Genomic DNA, 20,252 nt, shown 5'->3' on the forward strand with positions numbered 1-20,252 from the left:
CACACTGTAAAAAGAAAAATTAGGCCATTTGGCTTATCTAATCTATAAATTTTACTTTCACAGATCATATTTTTTATTTGCAGTATTACACTGCAACTGTTTTTATGGCTTTAAAATTAAAATTACAATTTGTAAATAAATCCTATTTTACAGAAAACAAAATGGAAACAAAAAACAAGCGAAGTCAGACTTAGACTGTCACTTTAAAGCACTTTATAACATTACCAATCATTAACTCAGCTTCTCATCCACCTTAACTTTTGACCCACTAAAGAGCCAATAAGACTGATTCAGTGTCAGTAGCAACAGGTTTAGAGTTTCAGGCCCAGATCTTTCACACAAGTCACCATGACCAGCAGCTGTCACAGGTATTCACATCAAACGGATAAACTCAAACACTAAACAATACTTGACAAAAAACTGTCAAGCTTAGAAAAGCTGGACTAAGGAAAACAAGGAAAAGACCAGTGGCTGTTGTGTTACGGTAAGTTACATAATGTTGTATGCAACATTTATTTACTACAAAATGATAGACCTTTTTAGAATGGATTGTAGTCGATGTAAAAACATTGACATCTCCTGAGCCTTCTGATGTCAAATCAATTACTTTTTTTGTGATACATGTGATTGTAGCTGTCAGAAACCAGATGAGATGTGACAGCTATGTGATCAGAACAATCTAAAATAATAGCTGTTTATTTTCAGGAGGAAAGTTGTACCATTATATTCTATGTTGGAAAAAAAAAAGTACAAAAAATAGCTGTCCATTCAACATGCACCTGCGAGGCTGTATGAAGCTTGCTAGGTTGATTTTCAGCTCTTGAATTATTTATTCACTCTTTTCAAGTTACCACAGGTGTGCAGCTCACCCTCTCTCCAAAGCATAATTAACTAAGAGGGTACAGTATTAGAAATATTCCTGTTAGTGGTGCACCTCCTCAACTCTTTTATTCACATATAATGGTTGTATATTGCACTTGGGAGATGCAACAAAAATGAGAGAAAGGAAACTTACAGCATGAAAACCCCCAATGACTGCATCTGCTCATGTTTCTCTGAATAATTCAAAGCATCTCGTCTGAATTGCAGTAGACTGATGAAGGGAATGATGTTTAAAGCTGGACTCAACAGGAGTGAGAATGTTGTTTGTGGTATAAAGAGGTGTGTTCCATCTAAATTGTTGATGTAGCTCTATGAGTAAAGCTGTACTCTGACAATACATTTGTAATCACAGGGAACAAAAGTAGTGATAAAATGTATACTTTTAAGCGTTTGTATCATTCCGATTGTGTTTGTTTGCGTGTTGTCGGTCTGTTAGTGATGGAGATTTTTCTTTGACTATTTCTGCAGGCTGCATTGGTAATTGAACAAGTAACTGTCTTTATGACTGAGTCATTGAATCATTCATCCAAATGATTCCTTCAAACATACTGATTCATTCAGAAACAAAACAAGAGAATGTTTTACGAGTTAGTCACTGAATCATTCACTAAACCAATTCATTAAAAAACATTTACTGATTTAAGAAGGCTTTGAATTGCTCTGGAGACAGACGGGTTAGTGCTTTGCCTCTTTGTGAAAAAGTTTTATTCGCATAGTGCAAAATAGACAAAGTAACTTGCAATATTGTGTCTACAGTGTATGTTGATAAATATCAACTTATTGAACTGCTATATAAAAGCAATATCACATTTGCAAGATTTAATTGGAGCGGTGTATTGACCAATCAGAAGTAATGACTGGACACAGGAACTATTACTTTTATAAATTGGGTTTCAGTTATTATCAGATGTATAATTGAGAATATGTGGGTGTTAATATGTGGTTGTTAACTGAGGGCAGCAGATAAGTGATAAGTAGCAATGTGGTCTCAGTGTTATTTTACTATATATTTAGCGGTCAAGCCCCAAACTACTACTAGAGTGTTTGTCTAATTTGCACAAAATTTGGTATGTAGCATCTATTCACACTCCAGGCAAAAACTTCTTAAAAGATTTTTGTTCGGCAAATCCATTCTCGTATAGCGTGTCAACGAATTTGATGGCGAGCACGCAAAAATGGATTTGATGCTGCAGCTTCGCAATGATTTGGTGTATTGACACCAAACTTGGTATATGTCATTAAAAGGCATGACTTGGTACCCCCACTGGTACCACCTTGCACAGTATCGTCACAGTGCCACCTACTGGTGCCGAGATAAGAAAATGGTAGAGCTGCACGATTAATCGTAAAAAGATCGCGATCTCGATTCAAGCACCTACGCGATCCTACTTTATTAATGACAACGATTCTCCGCATCTATTAAACCTTTGACAAAATCATACCGGAACGTTCAAATCTGTGTTCGTGCTGCCAGAGCCAGAGAGAGCCGTTTTGAATCACACATTAGTTATTTCTGTGTTACAAATATTCACATTATCACAGAAGTACTGAGATACAAGTTTTAAGTTAGTATTTAAACACCGATGTCTACGATAGCGATCAAAATAGAGAAAACTACCTTTTGAAACGAACTTGGCACGTCAAATAACGGTTGTATCAATTACATTTAATTCCACTTGGTGGCGACAACTGACTGTTAAAAAATGTATTTGTCATTGAATCGTTCATTCAAAAGATTCGTTCAAAAACACTGATTCATCCAGCAATGAAACAGTATTTATTAATGAGTCATTGAATTCATTCAAAACCATTTTTTAAATAATTTATTCAAACATTTTCCAGCTATTAGAGCCAGCAATTTATAATTTCGTAATAGAGAATCGTGATCTCTATTTGAAACCAAAAAATCGTGATTCTCATTTTATCTAGAATCGTGCAGCTCTAGAAAATGGCTATTTTTGCTTATAACTTTTGAATGCCTTGTCCTAAAATCATGAGGAAATCATGGTCTCCTTAGATTCCTTGAGGCATGCCGAGTTGAACGATATCAAAGCCTATAGTCTTTGATGATATCCAATTTTCTTTGGTCGGCCATTTTGAATTTTGCATAAAATGCTGTGTTTTACGAACGCATGAACGTATCGTTACGAAACTTGGTGTAATTCATTGAGGCTAGTTACCTCAATGTTCTGAGAAGACCTGTAAAGTTTTAGGTCAGCGCACCCTAGTGGTCAAGAGATATAATGAAATTTATGAAAATGTTTATAACATGAAAAATTAAACATATTGCCATTTAACTTACATTAGATTTCTTGGCTTATGCCGAGTCCTATGATACCAAATTTGCCATATTCTACCATACTTAGTGTCCGCCATATTTAATTTTATTAAAAACCTACTTTTTCAAACTCCTGCTACAAAAATTGCCAGATTTGTACGAAATTTGGTATGTAGCATCTACAGACACTCATGACAAAAAGTTATTGAAAGATTTTTGATAGACCCAACCATTGTTTTATACTGCGTCAACAAATTTGACTGCGAGTACGCCAAAATTGCTATGTGGCTGTATCTTTGCAAAAATGTTGTATATTCACATGAAACTTGGTACATGTCATCACAGTTATGACTTGAGGATGCATGCAGTTTCGTCATAGCGCCACCTACTGCTCAGAAGTTATAAACCATGTTATTATGTTATTAGTGCTTTAACTGATGTAATTTAAACAGCTTAATCCTAACCTCATGATCACAGATGTCCACAAATATTTCCTTTTCTTCCCTTATTCGGCTTGACCTCGTAATTGCTGCTTGCAGCTATATTTTAATAATAATTATTATGTCTATATTAGCTTTTTTATATTTTCAGTTTGCATTTTAATTTTTGTTGTGTGCTTAAATATTTTTATTTTAGTTTAGTTTTAGTCATTTTAATTCTTCAATTCAAATTTATTTCAGGCAACATTTCTCATTTTAAGTTTTTTTAAGTTTAAATTTTTCATATTTGTATTTTACTTGATTTTTGCTTTATTTCAATTCATTTATGATTTTAATTAACAATAACAATAAATGCTCTTCTTACCATTATAAGAGTGCTAATTGTCCATATAGTTTTAAGAGATTAAAATGTTAAACAAATGACAGCAGCTCTTTGTCTGAAAAAGAAGAATAGTTTTGGCTTCAGAAAGCAGAAAGCTGTTGTTCCCAGATGATCTTATGATCTAAATTTGATCTCATTTCTCTTTTCAGATTCTCTAATGAATCATGTATGAAACACAGCAGTATGACAGCCCACCTCAGTACAGTCCACACTACATTGCCCCATCAAATATGTACACATCCAGAAGTTTCTACTCTCAACGGAGCGAGTATGGCTTATATTCTTCAGTGCCTGATGCTCCTCAAACGGAGGGAAACCCTCAGCATTTCTACAGATGGTTCTCACCACCTGGCATCGTGAAAACAATGGAGGGACTGACCGCTCTGCTCTGTTTTGTTATTTTCGCCTGTGTTGCTTCCACTCTAGTTTGGGATATGCATGGTTACGAGGGCAGCATCGGGGCCTATGTTGCTGGATCTGGGGGCTATGGCATGGGGTCTGGGTACTATGGAGGAACCTATGGCTATCAAAGCTCTTACATGACACCCTACTCAGCAAAGTCAGCCATGATTTCAATGGCAGCCCTTAATTTTGTAGTATCTTTGGCCATCCTAGTGACTAGTTTCTCAAAGGTATGGTGTGTGCGCGGAAAAACGTTTTACCTGACAGTTTTTGTGGTGGACGTGGTTCTGGCAATTCTTCAGTGTGTTATAGATATCATATTCGTCATTGGGGTGAATCCCATGGCCCAGAGTTCACAAAGCATCTTGTACAACCCCATCCTGATGATGTGTCAGACCTCATTAGGGAATCCCAGCATCAGTGCTGGAGCCGGCACAGGCTTTCCGGGTGCATATCCATCCTTTAATCGATATCTCTATCACTACTGCTTCATGGATCCTGAGGAGGTCAGTATGACAAGACATAATTCTCACTGTAAAATGCAAAAAAATGATTTTCTAAAGTATTTTTGTCTTGTTTTCAGTAAAATATCTTAACTCAATATACATTTACATGAAAAGTCTTGTTTTCTGAAGGAGAATAAGAAGGCCAAAATTAAGTGACTTTGTGCTTAATATACCATGGGGTAAGAAAAATAAAAATCATTTTCCCTTTGTTTTTCTTACCACATTGGCAGATATTCTTTCTTGTTTTAAGTATAAACTCACTTAATTTTGATCATTCATTTCAGAAAACAGGGCTGAATATACTTGTCAAATAAATATATCTTGATTTAAGAATGCTTAGATATTTTTACTGTGAAACAGGTCAAAAATACTGAGTTAGAAGAACTGTTTTTTGCAGTGTAGCATAAACAACTGTTTCTGCTTAATTTTAGGCTGTGGCTCTGGTTTGTGGGCTGTTTGTCATGATTGCTCTGGCTGTTGCAGCCTATTTTGCCTATAAAACTCGAAGCAAAATATGGCGTCATGGCAAACCTAATATCTATTGGGAAGAACCACCTATCCTCCGAACAGATAGGAGCCAGAATACACAAGATTGGGTGAGTTCATATTGGATGACAGTTCAGATTTATTTAGGTCTTTGCTAATTACATTAAATTTTTGTGGTATGTTTATTTTTCAAGTATTTAAAGCTTGTAATATGTATAAAATATCTTGAATTCCTTTATTGGGATTCTTAGGATTAGAGAAACAAGATTTGTTTCAAGTTTGGTCCAGAGGATTTGGGACTTGTTTTAGCATTATAGATTATATTGTGATTATATTGTCTTGTTTAGACGTGATAGCAAACCGCAACCCAAGACAACCAGCCCTTAAAGCAAACATGCATTCAGAGAATAATGTGAAGCCTGCGGTTAATGTATTATAAGCGTTTTTTTGCGAAAATGTGAACATAAATATGATTATTATTAAATTGTGTTATGCCTTATAGATATGGTAGGCTAAATATCTGTGATATAAGAAATTGCCACAGTATATATATATATAATACAGTCAAACCAAAATTTATTCAGATACCTTGAACATTTCATTCATTATTAGTTTATTCACTATAGTTTAAAAAAAATGGTAATAAAATATAACAAGATCTCAGAGTTAAACTGTGTCAGAAAAAAATAATGTCAGATAACACTTAAGCAAAACATGGCCAGGTCAAAATTTTACTGGTAGTCCACTGTATGAAGAATATTTGGGTATAATATGTCACAGTTTATTTTATTTTGCTATCCTCACTTACATAAATGAATTATAGTTGCCTGCACCCACTAGTAAAAAAATATAAAAAATTATATCTAGTGTCTGAATAATTTTTGGTTTGACTGTGTGTGTATGTGTATATTTTATATATATATATATATATATATATATATATATATACACACACACCCACACACACATGTACATTTAATGTTTTTGAAAGGCCTCACCAAGGCTGCATTTATTTGATAAAAAATACAGTAAATCAGTAATATTATGAAATATTATTACAATATAAAATGACTGTATTTTTATTGTAATATATTTTAAATGCAATGTGACTCCTGTGATGGCAAAGTTGAATTTTTATCATTCTAATATGCTGATTTGCTGCTCATGAAACATTTCTTATTATTAGCACAGTTAAAAACAGTTGTGCAGCTTAATATTTGTTATGAAAACCGTTTTTTTTTTTTTTTTTTTTTTCCAGAATTCTTTGATGAATAGAAAGTTTAAATTTTTAAAATATTTTATATTATTTTTAATTTAATTTATTAATTTATAAATATATTCATTTATTTATTTTGACTGTGGCAATATGTTTTATGAAGGTTTAATAAACTGAATTTATGGACCACATTATTTAAAAAATAGTTTACCCTAAACCTGTGACACTAGTCACCACCAGTTCTGTACAATGAATTCAATCATATGATCTGCATTGTTTCTGTGTTAATCATTGACTGATTTACAATGATTCTGAAGAAGTGAATGGCCATGATACTTTCTTCATAATGAACACTGAATAAAGGTCAGTAAACAAATTGTGACCTCTCGACAATCACCGATAACTTGCGTTATCAGTTACTAAATGGTTGATATGAGTTAGACAAAGATTTTATGGATACAGCTTGACCAGTAAGTGATATTTTCATCTAAATGTAGGCCTAAATTTGCCATGTGGTGTAATTATCAGAAATAAATACATAACACATTTTTCATTAAAAGACACTTAAAGATCTCTTTACTCATTATGAAAAGTTTATTTTATTTGGTTTACTGTGAGGTGACTCCAAACTGAGTCATTCTGAAGTCTTGGAATATGCACTGACTTTTTGACCTCAGATGTTGTTTGTCAACCACATGTTGTTAAGACAGTAAGCAGGTATTTTTGAACAGGCAGTACCATGTGCAGCGCTCATCAAGTGTGTTTCCTGAAAGCTATAATAATTACGCTTCATTAGAGGAAGTCATGCATGTGCATGAGGGTGGGATAATTGTGTTGTGATGGATTTACAGTGTCTTGGTGTATTGTGTGATGTACAACTTCTCAAGTGGTCTCTTAAGATACAGTATTGTTCAGGGACATCTGCGATGGTATCTCTGATCGTCCTCCGGTCTGTTCTAGTTTCCCATCAGCAGGCGCCTATTGCTTGGGTCGTTCTGTGGTAGTTTTAGTCTCTGACTCAAATTGATTTAGTTCATGTTGTTCTGTGGTTCTCCGGCCCCATTAACACTTATACATGGTATGTTCCAGCGACGCACTCAATACACCCCCACTGTGGTTTTATCAGAGAAGGCTTCCCCTCATCTGAAAGCAGAGAACAGCTTCACCTCCTACACTGAGGGAACAGTGAGCGTCTACAGCGAGGCTGCATACAAAAGCAATGTGTGAGTGCGGCCTGCTTTCTGACCATGTCCGGGACTAAAAGTTCTTACAAAGCACAAATGCACATTAGTCTTATTTTCATTGCATTTTGTTTTAAAGGTATTCTGAGAATGTGAACAGTTGCTCCCCAGAGCCGTTATACCAGAATCAGTGGATGAGCTCCTGCCCTGTAGAGGAGGTTGAAGTGCAGAGCAGCTCAGTTCAAGAGAAACCTGAAACATACGATGTTGAGGATGTTCTCTGTGAGACAGGCTACACCACTGGTGGAGATTCAGCTACTGAATTAGACACATATGAGTTGGAGGAGTGAGTTTCCATCATGAATGCTTCTTATCCTTCTCGAAAAGAGCTGAAATTCTATTTTTCTGTCTGATTACTGTTCTAAGAGCAGACTGCTTTGCAAAACAGCTAGTTATTTGTTGATTTTTTTTTTCTTCTACAGCTCTTATTCAGAAATTACAACAGATGAACAGCGCAGACAGTACAAGAAACAGTTTGATGTCACCCTTTCTGTTTACAAGAACCTTCGTGCAGAAATGGATGATATCAGTGATCAAATGAATGAACTGAGCCGAGAGCTAGACACCCTCCATGAGGAGTCCACCAAGTTCCAGGTAGGCAACAAAAAACATTAATAAAGTAAAAAAAATATATATTAAAAAAATAAAAAAATTAAGGCCCAGTTTCACAGACAGGGCTTAGATTAAGCCAGGATTAAGCCTTAGTTCAATTAGGACATTTAAGTAGCTTTTATAAACATGCCTTAGGAAAAAACAACAACAACAAAAAAACATTACTGGTATGAATCTTGAGACAAAACAATGGCACTGATATATTTTAAGATATGTCAGTGAAAGTTGCTTTCAGTAAAACAGCTCAAACATGCATTTTAGTCAGGGACTAGGCTTAAAGGGTTAGTTCAACCAAAAATGAAATTTCTTTCATTAAGTACTCACCCTCGTGTTGTTCCAAACCCGTAAGACCTTTGTTCATCTTCAGAACACAAATTAAGATTTTTTTGATGAAATCCAAGAGGTTTTTCTTATCCTTAGTAGAAAGCAACGAAATTACCACATTCAAGGTCCAGAAAAGTAGTAAAAACATCGTTAAAATAGTCAATGTAACTACAGTGGTTCAAGCTTAATGTTAAGAAGTGACGAGAATACTTTTTGTGCGCAAAAACAAAACAAAAATAACGACTTTATTTAACAAATTCTTCTCTCCCGTCATTCTCATACGCTATTTTCGTTGCAGCGTTTCTGTGTTTACGTCCGAATGCCGGCTCTTGCGTCAGCATCACACGCATGCCTCGTGCTGCTCATGTGAACAGGCGTCAGCCAATAATGAGCCGGCGTTCGGATGTAGAACCTGGAAGTGCTGCAACAATACTTTTTGTGCACAAAAAATATTCTCATCGCTTCACAACATTAAGGTTAAATCACTGTAGTCACGTTGACTATTTTAACTATGTTTTTACTACTTTTCTGGGCCTTGAATGTGGTCATTTCATTGCTTTCTATTGAGGATAAAAAATAAAAAATAAATATTTTTTTCATCAGAAATATCTTAATTTGTGTTCTGAAGATGAACGAAGGTCTTGCGGGTTTGGAACGACATGAGGGTGATGGTTTTAATGACAGAAATTTCATTTTTGGGTGAACTAACCCTTTAGGCCTTGTCTGTGAAACCGGGCATGTATATATTTATTAAAATTATGTAAAATTGTTATTTAAAAGTTAACATAAATTTAGTAAATTAATTCACCCATGAAACCTTTCCATTCCACAAAAGCTTCTTTTGATTTTTCAAAGAAAAATGGTTCTTTTAAAAACTACACTAAAAGGTTTTTTGTTGAACCAAAAATGGTTCTTCTATGGCACTGCTGTGTAAACTCCTTTTTGGTGTATGAGATAAACTCAATGCAACCCACCTATATATTGTCTTTGTATCACAGGCTGTAGCTGATGAATATAATCGACTCAAGGATCTGAAGCGGGTAAAGAAAAATATTTCTCAATACAGAATGATTTTTATACATCAGTATTAAGAGATTGATTAGCACTAATGATTTTAAGGCTCGTTCACACCAAGAATAACTATAAAGACAGTTATATTAGCATCCACGGTAGCGGACAACATTTTGCTGTTTATTCTAAGTGCACTCTGCAGTTGTTGTCTGTGTTGTTGACCCTGCTATTGCTTTATGTTTACAACTATCTTTAGTAGCTATTGTCCTTGGTGTGAACGGGCCTTTAGCCAATGTTTTTTTTTTCATTTCATTTGTCTGAAGATCCCTAATGCCCATATCCTTTCTCATAGTCTCCAGAATACCAGGCCAAGAAGCTCCGGTGTAAGAAACTGAGGCAGGAACTGTGTCATATCAAGCAACTAGTGAAAAATTATGACAGAGGCTTTACAAGGAGAGAGAAGACTAATGTTTCTGATCCTCAGGATTTCTTTGTCTGAAACTGTACACATGTATGCATACACTGTATATGTCACCATTGGTATAGACTTCTAAAAGCTGAGTAAGTTGTGGCTGTAAAGAGGTATTGTAAATATTTTAAATTTTCCTGTAAAATTCAGATTTTTCCACTGCAACTTTGTAATTTGATAAGTAACAGGCAAAAAAGTCTAAGTACACGACTCAATGTATGATACTTTTGTTTAATCAAGCTGTCATACACAAGTATTTAAAAAGACAAAGATATTAAAATGAAAACTGTACATGTTGCCGTTTTGATGCGTTTATGTATATTAGACCGCCTGATATGTTTCAAGGCCTAAATATGAGGTAATATTAGTCATTCAGATGTATTATAAGGCTAGAAAACTTACATCTCACAACTAGAGCCAATACAACATGCTGTCACCGGTGAAACGCCACACCAGAGCACGAAAGACAAAACAGGAAGTGCCAGTTTCTTGCCAAAAACAGCCTTCATAACACAAACAACAGACAGATAGATCCAATCACTCCTCTTTAGTGTAAAGTGAGCAGCTCAAGTGTGTAGATAAATTTAAAAACTGACACAGCCATGAATGACAGAGTCCGTTTGAGTCTCAACAGACTGTAGAGGTATTTCTTTTGGTCAACATACATAATGTGACTTTATTACCAGTTTAGCATTAACTGGTAAGTATGAAAAACAAAAGCGAAACAGATACCATGTATAAGAAGACACACTGTCTTATGCATATAGATGAACACCACTTTCATGAAGAATGTTCACTGGTTTTTATCTGGGGGGGGCATGACTACTTCATCTGTCATTTATCTCAAATGTGCGTTAAAGAAATATGAATCATTCTTAAAGAGATAAGTCTGTATCTTAACCCAAAGTACAAATACAGTCTGCAAGTATTCTGTCAAATGGAAATTTCACAAAACATAATCCAATCTTTGCACTAGCTTTTGCAAATTTCAATGTTTCCTCAAAGAAATGCATTAGCTTTGATAGGGTAAAAGAGCTAAAAATACAAACCAAGTAGTTATCACTGGCAAAACAAATGCCTAAGTCCCAGTTCTGACTGTTTCAGTTTGGTTTGTTTGGGTTTTTGGATGTCATCATGTCTACTTCCTCCTCCTTCAGGCTTTCTGGTACACAAGGACAGGGCAGAACAGAGTATGAGTGGGACTTGATTTCCTGGTGCTTCCAGGGACAGTCCAAAGTGACTTTTATGTTCACACCCAACTGAAAGACCTTGTTGTTTTGGGTTTTAACCAGTTTCCACATAATAACTGGTGATTAAACTGTACCTAACATCTTACCTTTGGCTGGCACATAACCAGTATTTCTCAAGTAATTTTAAAGAAATCAAAGATGCTCCTGGGCATCATAAAACAGTTCACAGAACATAAATCAAGCCATCTGCAATGTACTACTGAGTTCACCATTCCCATAGTATGACCCTGTTGCATTTGGTAATACAGTCAATATCAGATGTGAATGTGTGGTTTAAAAAACAAAACTGAGACATCCAGACTGGTTCTGTGGTCACATCTGATAATGATTATTGTCCTGGAGCATACGGCCAACTGATGGAGCTGCCAGACAGCTGCATGTCACGGATGAGCGTCTCAATGGGTGTTTTCCCCACAAGGCGCATGAAGAAGAGCTGAGAGATGAGGTTGGCGGGCACCGCCCTCAGAGCTGGCAGTCGCAGTAGGAGCCGTCCAAAGCGCTGGGGCTGTCCAGGGTACTGCATGCGTTCGTATTCGGTCAGGGCCACCTGAGCTTTTTCCTGCAGGCTTTCCACATGAGCTGGGTCTGTCAGCCCACACGCATCTAAAGATAAACATGAACAACAGCAGATATTAGGATTCGAACTAGATTTTGTGTAACTTAACTAGTAAAGCATTGAGGTACAGGATTAGTATAGTCCTATGTGGAATTTTTGAATTTGATTTTTTTTTTTGTGGCTAGACTATATGTGACTATTTAATTAAAGTGTGAGATGAGAATAACCAATATTTTTGCACTAAAACATTAATCTTGAAATACTATATCTGTAAAATGGATGGTGATGAATAATTAAGTCGGTATTTACTACATAATTTACATTGATTATTCCTAGAGCAGGGGTTTCAAAGTGTGGGTAGAGTATGTTAGGGGAGGCGTGGAGTAGGGCTAGGCAATATGATGATGCCAATAGATAGAGATTTTTCTATATAGTTTATCTGTATGTAAATATATCTGTGCAGCGCAAAAATGCTTCAACAATAGAGCAGCAAAGAAACATGGATGAATGAGAAGAAAAAGCGGGATGTGCTTGATGATGAGTTATTAAAGGCACAATAAACCACGACAGAGAACTGAATTCAGTACTGACAAATGCACATCCGAAGCACACAAGTGCTGAATTCAGTTAACTTTTGCAGCTTATTGCGCTTGAACAGTCAAATACACACATGTATCTGTCAAAATGCCCATCTTGGTGATTCACATTACCGCAGTTAGTTATGTCTAAAGTGAAAGTGAAAGTGAAATCTGTCGTTAATGTTAATCAAACAACAAAGGAAAAAGAAAATCATTCACTGCTCTTTCTGACTGAATATCTTTCATAGCTTTATTAAGAATCTGTGTATATGTAATTCATATGGGGGGCGTCATTGTGTATGTTGTGTTAGAAGGGAGGCCCACTGTCTTTGCCTTTGAAAACCCCTGTCCTAGAGAATAGGGGGTGAATAAGAGAAGGGTAACAGCTGTTTCATGACTAATTGTATGCAAATGTCGGAGATAGTGGAAGACGACTTTAGCATGTGAGAGTTTGTGGCCAGGTGATGGCCAGTGCTGCACTGTCACCATATCTTACAGTATTATGCATTAGTAACAAACATTTGGTTGCACAGTCTGCTGAGGGAACACCAAAGGAAAATTATCTAGCTGGCTAGCAAGTTTTGTAGAAATTGCAAGAACGCTTTACAAACAAATAAATTACCAAAAAAAAAAAAAAAAAAAATGAATTTACAGCTGTCTTGGAGTTATATCACAACTGTATAATTTCCAGAAATTACTTTGTATTCCAGCTAATTTTCTTTGTAAAATGAACTTTGATGTGAGAAAAAAAAAAAAAAAATGTAATTTGTGTGAATGTATTTAAATATATAATTTTCTACACATATAAAACATTATACATTAAACATCACATATTTGATTATGATTACTATATTATATATATATATATATATATATATATATAATATGGTTACATTTAAATTATGAATACAGAATACAAATCTACATTTTTTTTGTGGTGGGGCTGGTGTAATCATAATAAAAAAATATACATACATAAAAAAAAAAACCCTACTGTTGAGACCTGCATAGGTTCTTTTCCAAGGGCACATACTCAAAATGTTTGAAGCATATAAATTTTAACTCAAACTAAAAACATGATGCTACAGGACAGAGAATACAAGTGAATGAATTTATTTGCTCTATAAATTTGCCTTATTCCTAACAATAGGTATTAAAGTACTTCATAAGAAACATTAAGGAGAACAGATTTTGTCTTATCCAGTAGAAGGTGCTAGTATAATGCTGGAAATTTGACTGCCAGCACAATACTCATTAATATTCTCTACCATTTTGGATGTATTACATCTTCTATGATCCGACTGTGTTTGGTTAAATGCAGTTTAATCAGAGTAATGTGTCTGACGCACCTGGTGAGAAAAGCGCTATGGCCTTCAGACAGCTGTACTCTGCTGAATCCACTTGCAGGCGGGTCAGCTTCTCCACTTGGTCCTGGAAGACGCGCACCTGGTCCATGAAGGACACCACCCTCTCGGCAGACATGGGAGAGGAGTGAAAGCCTGCGGCAGCCAGCAGTGGGGCCATGTGCAGGGGCAGGGCAGATTGGGCTGCGTTAAGGATAAACAGTTCGCTCCAGCTGAGCCGCAGCAGGGCCACCTGCTCAGATACAGGCAGCTCGGGGAAATAAGGAATGTTTCGGGCCCATTCGATGGTGCTAAACAGGAGTCTCGCGGCTAGCTCGCAGATGCTGTCAATGCCCATGGCGGATCCTCCGCCCCCCTGCATCTGCTGGCCGTACTGATGGCTGTAGCGGCTGTTGGGGTAGGGCTCTGCCCGCAAGAGCTGTGAGATAAGCTCGGACACTGGCTGCCCATTGTAGAACTCGCTCACGCCGCTCCCGGCATTACCGCCCACTGGAGTCGTGGATGGACTGAGGCTCGAATGCGAAGGTGGGATGCGTCCACGCTGAACTGCTAAAGGGGGAGATGGAAGAGAAGACGGGGAGAGTTGTGAAGGAGTTGAAGAGCTTGATAGATGACTTTACAATCTTCCAACAGCCCTTTCTTTTGATATCATGCAACATCTGGCAGAGAGTCAGAGGACTGAAGGGATTAGAAACATCTAATTCCTGATTACACAAGCACTCAAAAAATCCAAAAAAAAAAAAAAAAGGAAACTGGAAACACTTTTACAGTCAAACCTCCAGAGACTTTAAAAATGAGCAATGAAAATGTTCAATATCGCTAAACATTGTAATGATCACTTCATTTTAAAAGCAAAACTGTTGAAGATCTAAAATATATAGGTCATCAGGCCCTAATCTAAGTTTCATCATGTGCACTGGCAATTGTGGTAAACAAACACCATCTGGGTCGGCTTAAAATAAAATACAGCTCTCTCTTCCCTCTAACTATCAAATATAAAACAGTGTTTCCTATAGCATTCTGCTTTATCAACCCATTACTTTTGTTAGACTGATTCAAACCAGTAACTTGAGTCAAATTAAATGAACCTGTTCCTAAGAGTCATGTGCTGCGTGTATGCTTGCTTTTGCATGTAGTCAGTGAAAACAATGCAGTAAAAAGAGTAATTATTGTCTTTCCATAAATGTGTGGTTCACAGTCACATTCAGTTCAGACTGCTAACTCACAGTTTGTGTATATAATTTATTTGGCATGACACTAGACTCAGTAGTGTTAAAGCACCTGTGCTGCAGAAAATATTGCTACAAAAGTACCAGGGCTTGACATTAACTTTTTTGCTCACCAGCCACTGTGGCTAGTGGTTTTCCAACATTACTAGCCACTCAGCATTTTCACTGGCCACAATTTTGACATTGATACCATGGGGAAAATCTGCTTTAATATTATTTCATAATTTGGCAGCAGATATATTAGGCTGCTGTCACTTTAAGACCTGATGTACGTTATACTGTTACACATGCGTTTTCTTTCTCAACTGTTCACGTTCACTTAAAACATGACTGTGTTTACGTGAACACTCACCAAGACCGGCATTTTGACATTATTTTGTGAGTATTTGACTGTTTAAGAGCAATAAGCAGCGAAAAAAGAACTCAACTTAGTACTGAGAGGTAGCTTTATGTGTGCGCACTTTGGGCGTGAGCACAAAATCTGAGGTAATGAGTAAAATGATGCGCGATACGCACAATCACATGCCAAATTTCATGCCCAGTAACACCAACAATATTCATCTGGACAAATGAAACTAGTGAGTGAGGAGAGGTGGGTTTGTGTGTCAAACTCGCTGTCGGAGAGAAGAGAGAGTGAGAAAGCGCAGCTGGTATTCTGTTCTGTGGAAAAAGAGTATTGGATGCATTTCAGATATTTCAGTATAAATATATATCTATATTTTTGACAACACTATTTTTTGCATTATTTTTTCAGATGCTTTTTTAAAAGACTACAATTGAAAAATGTATTATATATAAATTCCAACCCGCAAAAGCAGCTGGTAGGAGTTACTGTGTTACATGCCACTGCTGAAATCCACCTGCATTTGGTGGGTTGGCGGGTGTTAATGTTAATTTGGGGTCAGTAAGATTGTTAAAAAAAAAAAAAAAAAAAAAAAAAAGAATACTTTAATTCATCAAGGATGCATTCAATTTTATCAAAGTGACAGTAAAGGCATTTATAATGATACAAATGATTGTACAAAAAATGTATTGCGTTTCCACAAAAATATTAAGAAACACAACTGTTTTTAACAGATAATAGTATTTACTTGAGCAGCAAATCAGCATATTAGAATGATTTCTGAAGGATCATGTGACACTCAAGACTGGAGTAATGATGCTGAAAATTTAGCTTTACCATCACAGGAATAAATTACATTTGAAAATATATTACAATAGAAAACTGTTTTTAATGTAATAATATTCACAATATTACTAATTTTACTGTATTTTTGGTCAATTAAATACAGCAGTGAGCTTTCAAAAAACAGACTTTTACATTTTTGGTAGTTTAAGCTGTCTAAATCTGTGTACATGAGAGATACAGCCCCTATACATTCTATAGCATGTTGACAAATCAGTGCATCAGTTGACTGAGTCTGTGTGCATTAAACAATGATGGAGAGCCCTTCTGACAGGTTAAATGATGAGCGGGATAGACAGTTACCTTCTTTGCGCATTCCCACTCTGAAACACTTTTTTAAACGGCAGTATTGACACTGGTTGCGGTGATGTTGGTCAATCTGGCAGTCTCGGTTTGATCTGAAAAGCACCAAAAAAGCTTAATGTTGAGACTGAAACATCAAATAACATGTACAGCTAGCACATACATAAACAGTTCCCTCCATTACCTGCAGGTATAGTTGAGGTTTCGCCGGACGCTTCGTTTGAAGAAGCTCTTGCAGCCCTCGCAGGTAAACACACCGTAGTGTTTCCCACTGGATTTGTCACCACAGACCACACAGTCCACCACACAACCTTTATCATCCTCCCCGGCCTCCATGTCGCTGCCGCCTCCTTGTGGTGACCCGTCGTCCTCGTCTCCCCTCAGGTAACCCTTGTCACCAAGTCCGTTAGTCTCCCCATTGGGATCTCCCCACCCCCCTCTCACCATGGCCATCGCTTAGTTCTCAGCACAACCAAGGAGGAAAAATACTCCCAAACGTGCTGTTGGCACAGAGAGTTTCAGTTGACCACTTTTTTTGACAGCTGCGTATTCTAAAATGAGAAGCTATGAAGGCCTCTAGATCTGGTAATTGTCCGCAGCTTCGTCTGACACATTTAGGCTCAGACAGTTTAGTCTGAGTCAGTCAACTTTGGTATTCATGCAGTGGGCTGTGCATGCTGTTTTGCCTCCATGACTGACCATATTCACTATTTGCTCTCGCTTCTTTAGTCACACCTCAGATAACGTGTCAATTGGAAGCTAGTTTTCCAATTCAATCAAAGACCTGTGAGGGAAAAAAAAGGTTACACTTTATTTTAAGGTGTCAGTATTACAGTGCAATTATACATTTAAGTGATGAGTAATAATAATTAACTACATGTACTTACTATAGAGTTAGGGTTTGGTTTAGGGTTAACTGAATGTAATTACACAACATTTTATAGTCATTACTACAGTAACTACATGTAACATGTGTAATAATGACAGTAAAATAAAGTGTTACCAAAACCATGGAATTGTTCTTTACTTGTTATTATCAAGCAGTTCACAGTTTCCACGCTTTCGGACCACTCTCTTTGTATTGTTATTACTAAATTTCTAAAATGTAAATTCCACTCCAATAAGTAGCCTAGTAAGCACTTAAAAAGTAATGACAAATAACTAAAAACATTTAACGTTATGTCACCTACAGAAATTTCCATTACTTTTTGGCCTGGATATTTCCCAGTTTTCCAGGATAACAGGAACACTGACAGTTTAACTAGTTTTGCTCTATATACTGTGGCCTTTACAACATATATAGATACTATATAAATTCCACATATATAATTTACATTATTTTTGATAATTTCACTGGACGCTTGTAGCCAGAGTAGATCATCAATGAATTTTACTAAAACGTCTAACCTTTCAAAATTCCAGAATAAGTAATAACAAGCTAAATAAACACACAACTAATATTACAATAGATAAACGTCTGAAAGTATACAAAAAATAATAATAATAAAAAAAAATAATCACATACTAATAAAACATCTCGGTATAGAGAGCAGCGTCTTCGTTCACGATACTGATTGTTCAAGGAAGTGCTCTCTGCGCTTGTTTGTTGTGAAATGAGGACAGACTTTTGGAGTCCCTCTAACAGTTACCGTGGCGCTGAACGAGTAAATCAAAAACGGAACTAGTCAAATCCTAACGTAAGCTCGTGTTAATGGTTCCGCTGTGATCCGGAGCCAAATGCCCTTTTTCTTGTTTTTTTATGAGAGCTAGTAATAGACATGCGGCCTAACCTCCAGCGATCATCAAGCAGGGGGAGGGGTGGAGCCATAGCTTTAGCGACATACCTCACTCCTGACTTCGGCGAACACTGTATTTATTTCCGCTCACCTTTGACGCCCCGAATGTTAAGCTAGCGTGTCGTTAACGGCGGCGAACCCCCGGGAATATTTCAATATTCCTACCTGCTTTTTGGAAGTGCAAAAGTCGCGCGGGCTTGAGAAGGACAAGAGAGAGCGCCAGCCAGTGTCCAGTAGAGTGCGCGCGCCGCGTGCCTGTGAGGGAGTGTGTGTGTGTGTGTGTGCGTGCGTGCGGGGGGGGGGGTTGGAGGGATTTGACACAGCTATTCAAGCCCGCGGTTGCCATGGTATCTCCTGCCTTATATGGGCAAAGAAGTCAAAGAGCAGCTCTGCTGGGCACACAAAAAAAGAATGTGGTGTTTTGCTCCTGAGAGATCAGTGACCTCAGGCGTGCTTCAAAGGACTGCAAATATGCATACAGGACGCCAAACCAGTAAATACCATGAGAGAACATGTAGTCGGTAGCCATGCACAGGCTAGATAAACTACTCTATAATATTATTAATAGTTTTAATGATTTTGAATCGGCCAAAACATTTATGTTTGTAGGAAGTATTTAAACTAGTATCCATTTTATGTTACTAGCATTTTTTTTTTTATTAATCAGTACTGGTAATTGTAACTAGCATTTTTTTTTTTTTTTTTTTTATACAAGTAACGACCTATTAGATGATTCTGTAGGCCTACTTACTCCAGTATTTGCTAGTAACTATTCCAGCTTTACATATTAGATAATGTCTATAAGACAATATATAAAATCAATCATAAATTCCCAATAGTTACTAGTAGCAAGTGTTGGGTAAGTTACTCTAAAAAGTAATTAACTAGTAGCTACTAATTACATCTTTAACATTGCAGTTAGATTGCTGTACTACTAATTACTCTCTCTAAAAAGTATTGCATTACTTATTACTTTCTAAATCCCATATCAACCTCAACCAGTTGAACAATGCAATGATAGACATGAAACTGCTCTTTTAATTCTTTCAAATAAATAATATAAAATCTAATAATTATTATTGAACTGACCAAAGTATTTAAAGGGAGAAGGCTACATTAAAAACATACATTTTAACATTAGACATTAAATTTTGATGTTAAATCCACTATTGTTTATTGTTCTATAGTCTCAGTATTTATTGCAATTATATCAGAAGTAACTGTAATTACAGAAAAAGTAAGAGTAATCCCCTACTTTACTTTTTCCAAGGGAAAAGTAATTAAATTACAGTAATTACTTACTTAGTAATGCATTTCACCCAACACTGCCAGTAACAGTTACAATTGCTTTTTTATTTGTAATGATAAAATAATTACTTTATACTTAAATTTAAAATGTACTAGTAAGATTATAAATGTTACAACTGGAATACAACTACACTGGGAGAAAATGGTAACATCTAAGTTAATTGGTTTTATTAAAGTCAAAAATATTATTTAATATTGCTGAATCAACTTAAGTACATTAATTTATATCAGTAAAACTAAACATTATGGGTTAAATCAGATAGAAATAGCTCTTTAAAGTAACAATTGATGGTCACCACTTTTTACAGTGTAATGTCTAATGATAGTAGTAAATATGTAGTAAATATGTTAAGTAGGATTAGAAATTAGTAGTACCTAATGAATATAGATAGTAGTAAAACTAGAAATTGACAGCAACAATTGGAATAGTGGT

The 20,252-nt window shown here is 36.2% G+C and overlaps 2 protein-coding genes across 6 annotated transcripts; one reads left to right on the forward strand and one right to left on the reverse strand.

Annotated features, from left to right (window-relative positions):
- The first annotated feature begins 72 nt into the window (after positions 1-72).
- Positions 73-10,540, forward strand: zgc:154006 (uncharacterized protein LOC563016 homolog). Of its 3 annotated transcripts, XM_051864775.1 has the most exons (8): positions 73-484; positions 4,132-4,890; positions 5,322-5,486; positions 7,682-7,815; positions 7,913-8,119; positions 8,256-8,427; positions 9,768-9,809; positions 10,133-10,540. In XM_051864775.1, exons 2-8 carry the CDS (start codon positions 4,147-4,149, stop codon positions 10,277-10,279), a joined length of 1,611 nt encoding a protein of 536 aa, XP_051720735.1. In that variant the 5' UTR covers positions 73-484; positions 4,132-4,146; the 3' UTR covers positions 10,280-10,540. The 3 variants fall into 3 exon arrangements, with proteins under 3 accessions (XP_051720735.1, XP_051720742.1, XP_051720751.1); XM_051864782.1 differs by lacking the exon at positions 73-484 and having other exon boundaries at positions 2,775-4,890; XM_051864791.1 differs by lacking the exons at positions 73-484; positions 4,132-4,890; positions 5,322-5,486 and having other exon boundaries at positions 6,600-7,815.
- Positions 10,461-18,810, reverse strand: nr2f6a (nuclear receptor subfamily 2, group F, member 6a). Of its 3 annotated transcripts, none has more exons than XM_051864813.1 (5): positions 18,677-18,810; positions 16,900-17,499; positions 16,716-16,810; positions 13,983-14,546; positions 10,461-12,102 (listed from the first exon to the last, which is right to left on the reverse strand). In XM_051864813.1, the coding sequence occupies exons 2-5, from the start codon at positions 17,166-17,168 to the stop codon at positions 11,828-11,830; spliced, it is 1,203 nt and encodes a 400-aa protein (XP_051720773.1). In that variant the 5' UTR covers positions 17,169-17,499; positions 18,677-18,810; the 3' UTR covers positions 10,461-11,827. The 3 variants fall into 3 exon arrangements, with proteins under 3 accessions (XP_051720773.1, XP_051720782.1, XP_051720765.1); XM_051864822.1 differs by lacking the exon at positions 18,677-18,810 and adding an exon at positions 18,241-18,661 and having other exon boundaries at positions 13,983-14,543; XM_051864805.1 differs by lacking the exon at positions 18,677-18,810 and adding an exon at positions 18,241-18,659.
- Between the last annotated feature and the right edge of the window lie 1,442 nt (positions 18,811-20,252).

This window comes from Ctenopharyngodon idella, chromosome 2 (assembly GCF_019924925.1).
Source record: "Ctenopharyngodon idella isolate HZGC_01 chromosome 2, HZGC01, whole genome shotgun sequence".
In the NCBI taxonomy this organism is placed as follows: Eukaryota; Metazoa; Chordata; class Actinopteri; order Cypriniformes; family Xenocyprididae; genus Ctenopharyngodon; species Ctenopharyngodon idella.

What these genes read in the sequence shown, in the direction of transcription:
- nr2f6a (XM_051864813.1), bottom strand. Translation starts at nt 17,168, where the DNA reads ATGGCCATGGTGAGAGGGGGGTGGGGAGATCCCAATGGGGAGACTAAC. An exon ending in AACCTCAACTATACCTGCAG is followed by an intron (nt 16,811 to 16,899) that starts GTAATGGAGGGA and finishes GGTGCTTTTCAG; the next exon opens with ATCAAACCGAGACTGCCAGA. An exon ending in AGTGGGAATGCGCAAAGAAG is followed by an intron (nt 14,547 to 16,715) that starts GTAACTGTCTAT and finishes CTCCCCCTTTAG; the next exon opens with CAGTTCAGCGTGGACGCATC.
- zgc:154006 (XM_051864775.1), top strand. Translation starts at nt 4,147, where the DNA reads ATGTATGAAACACAGCAGTATGACAGCCCACCTCAGTACAGTCCACAC. An exon ending in GCTGCATACAAAAGCAATGT is followed by an intron (nt 7,816 to 7,912) that starts GTGAGTGCGGCC and finishes TTTGTTTTAAAG; the next exon opens with GTATTCTGAGAATGTGAACA. An exon ending in AGGAGTCCACCAAGTTCCAG is followed by an intron (nt 8,428 to 9,767) that starts GTAGGCAACAAA and finishes TTTGTATCACAG; the next exon opens with GCTGTAGCTGATGAATATAA.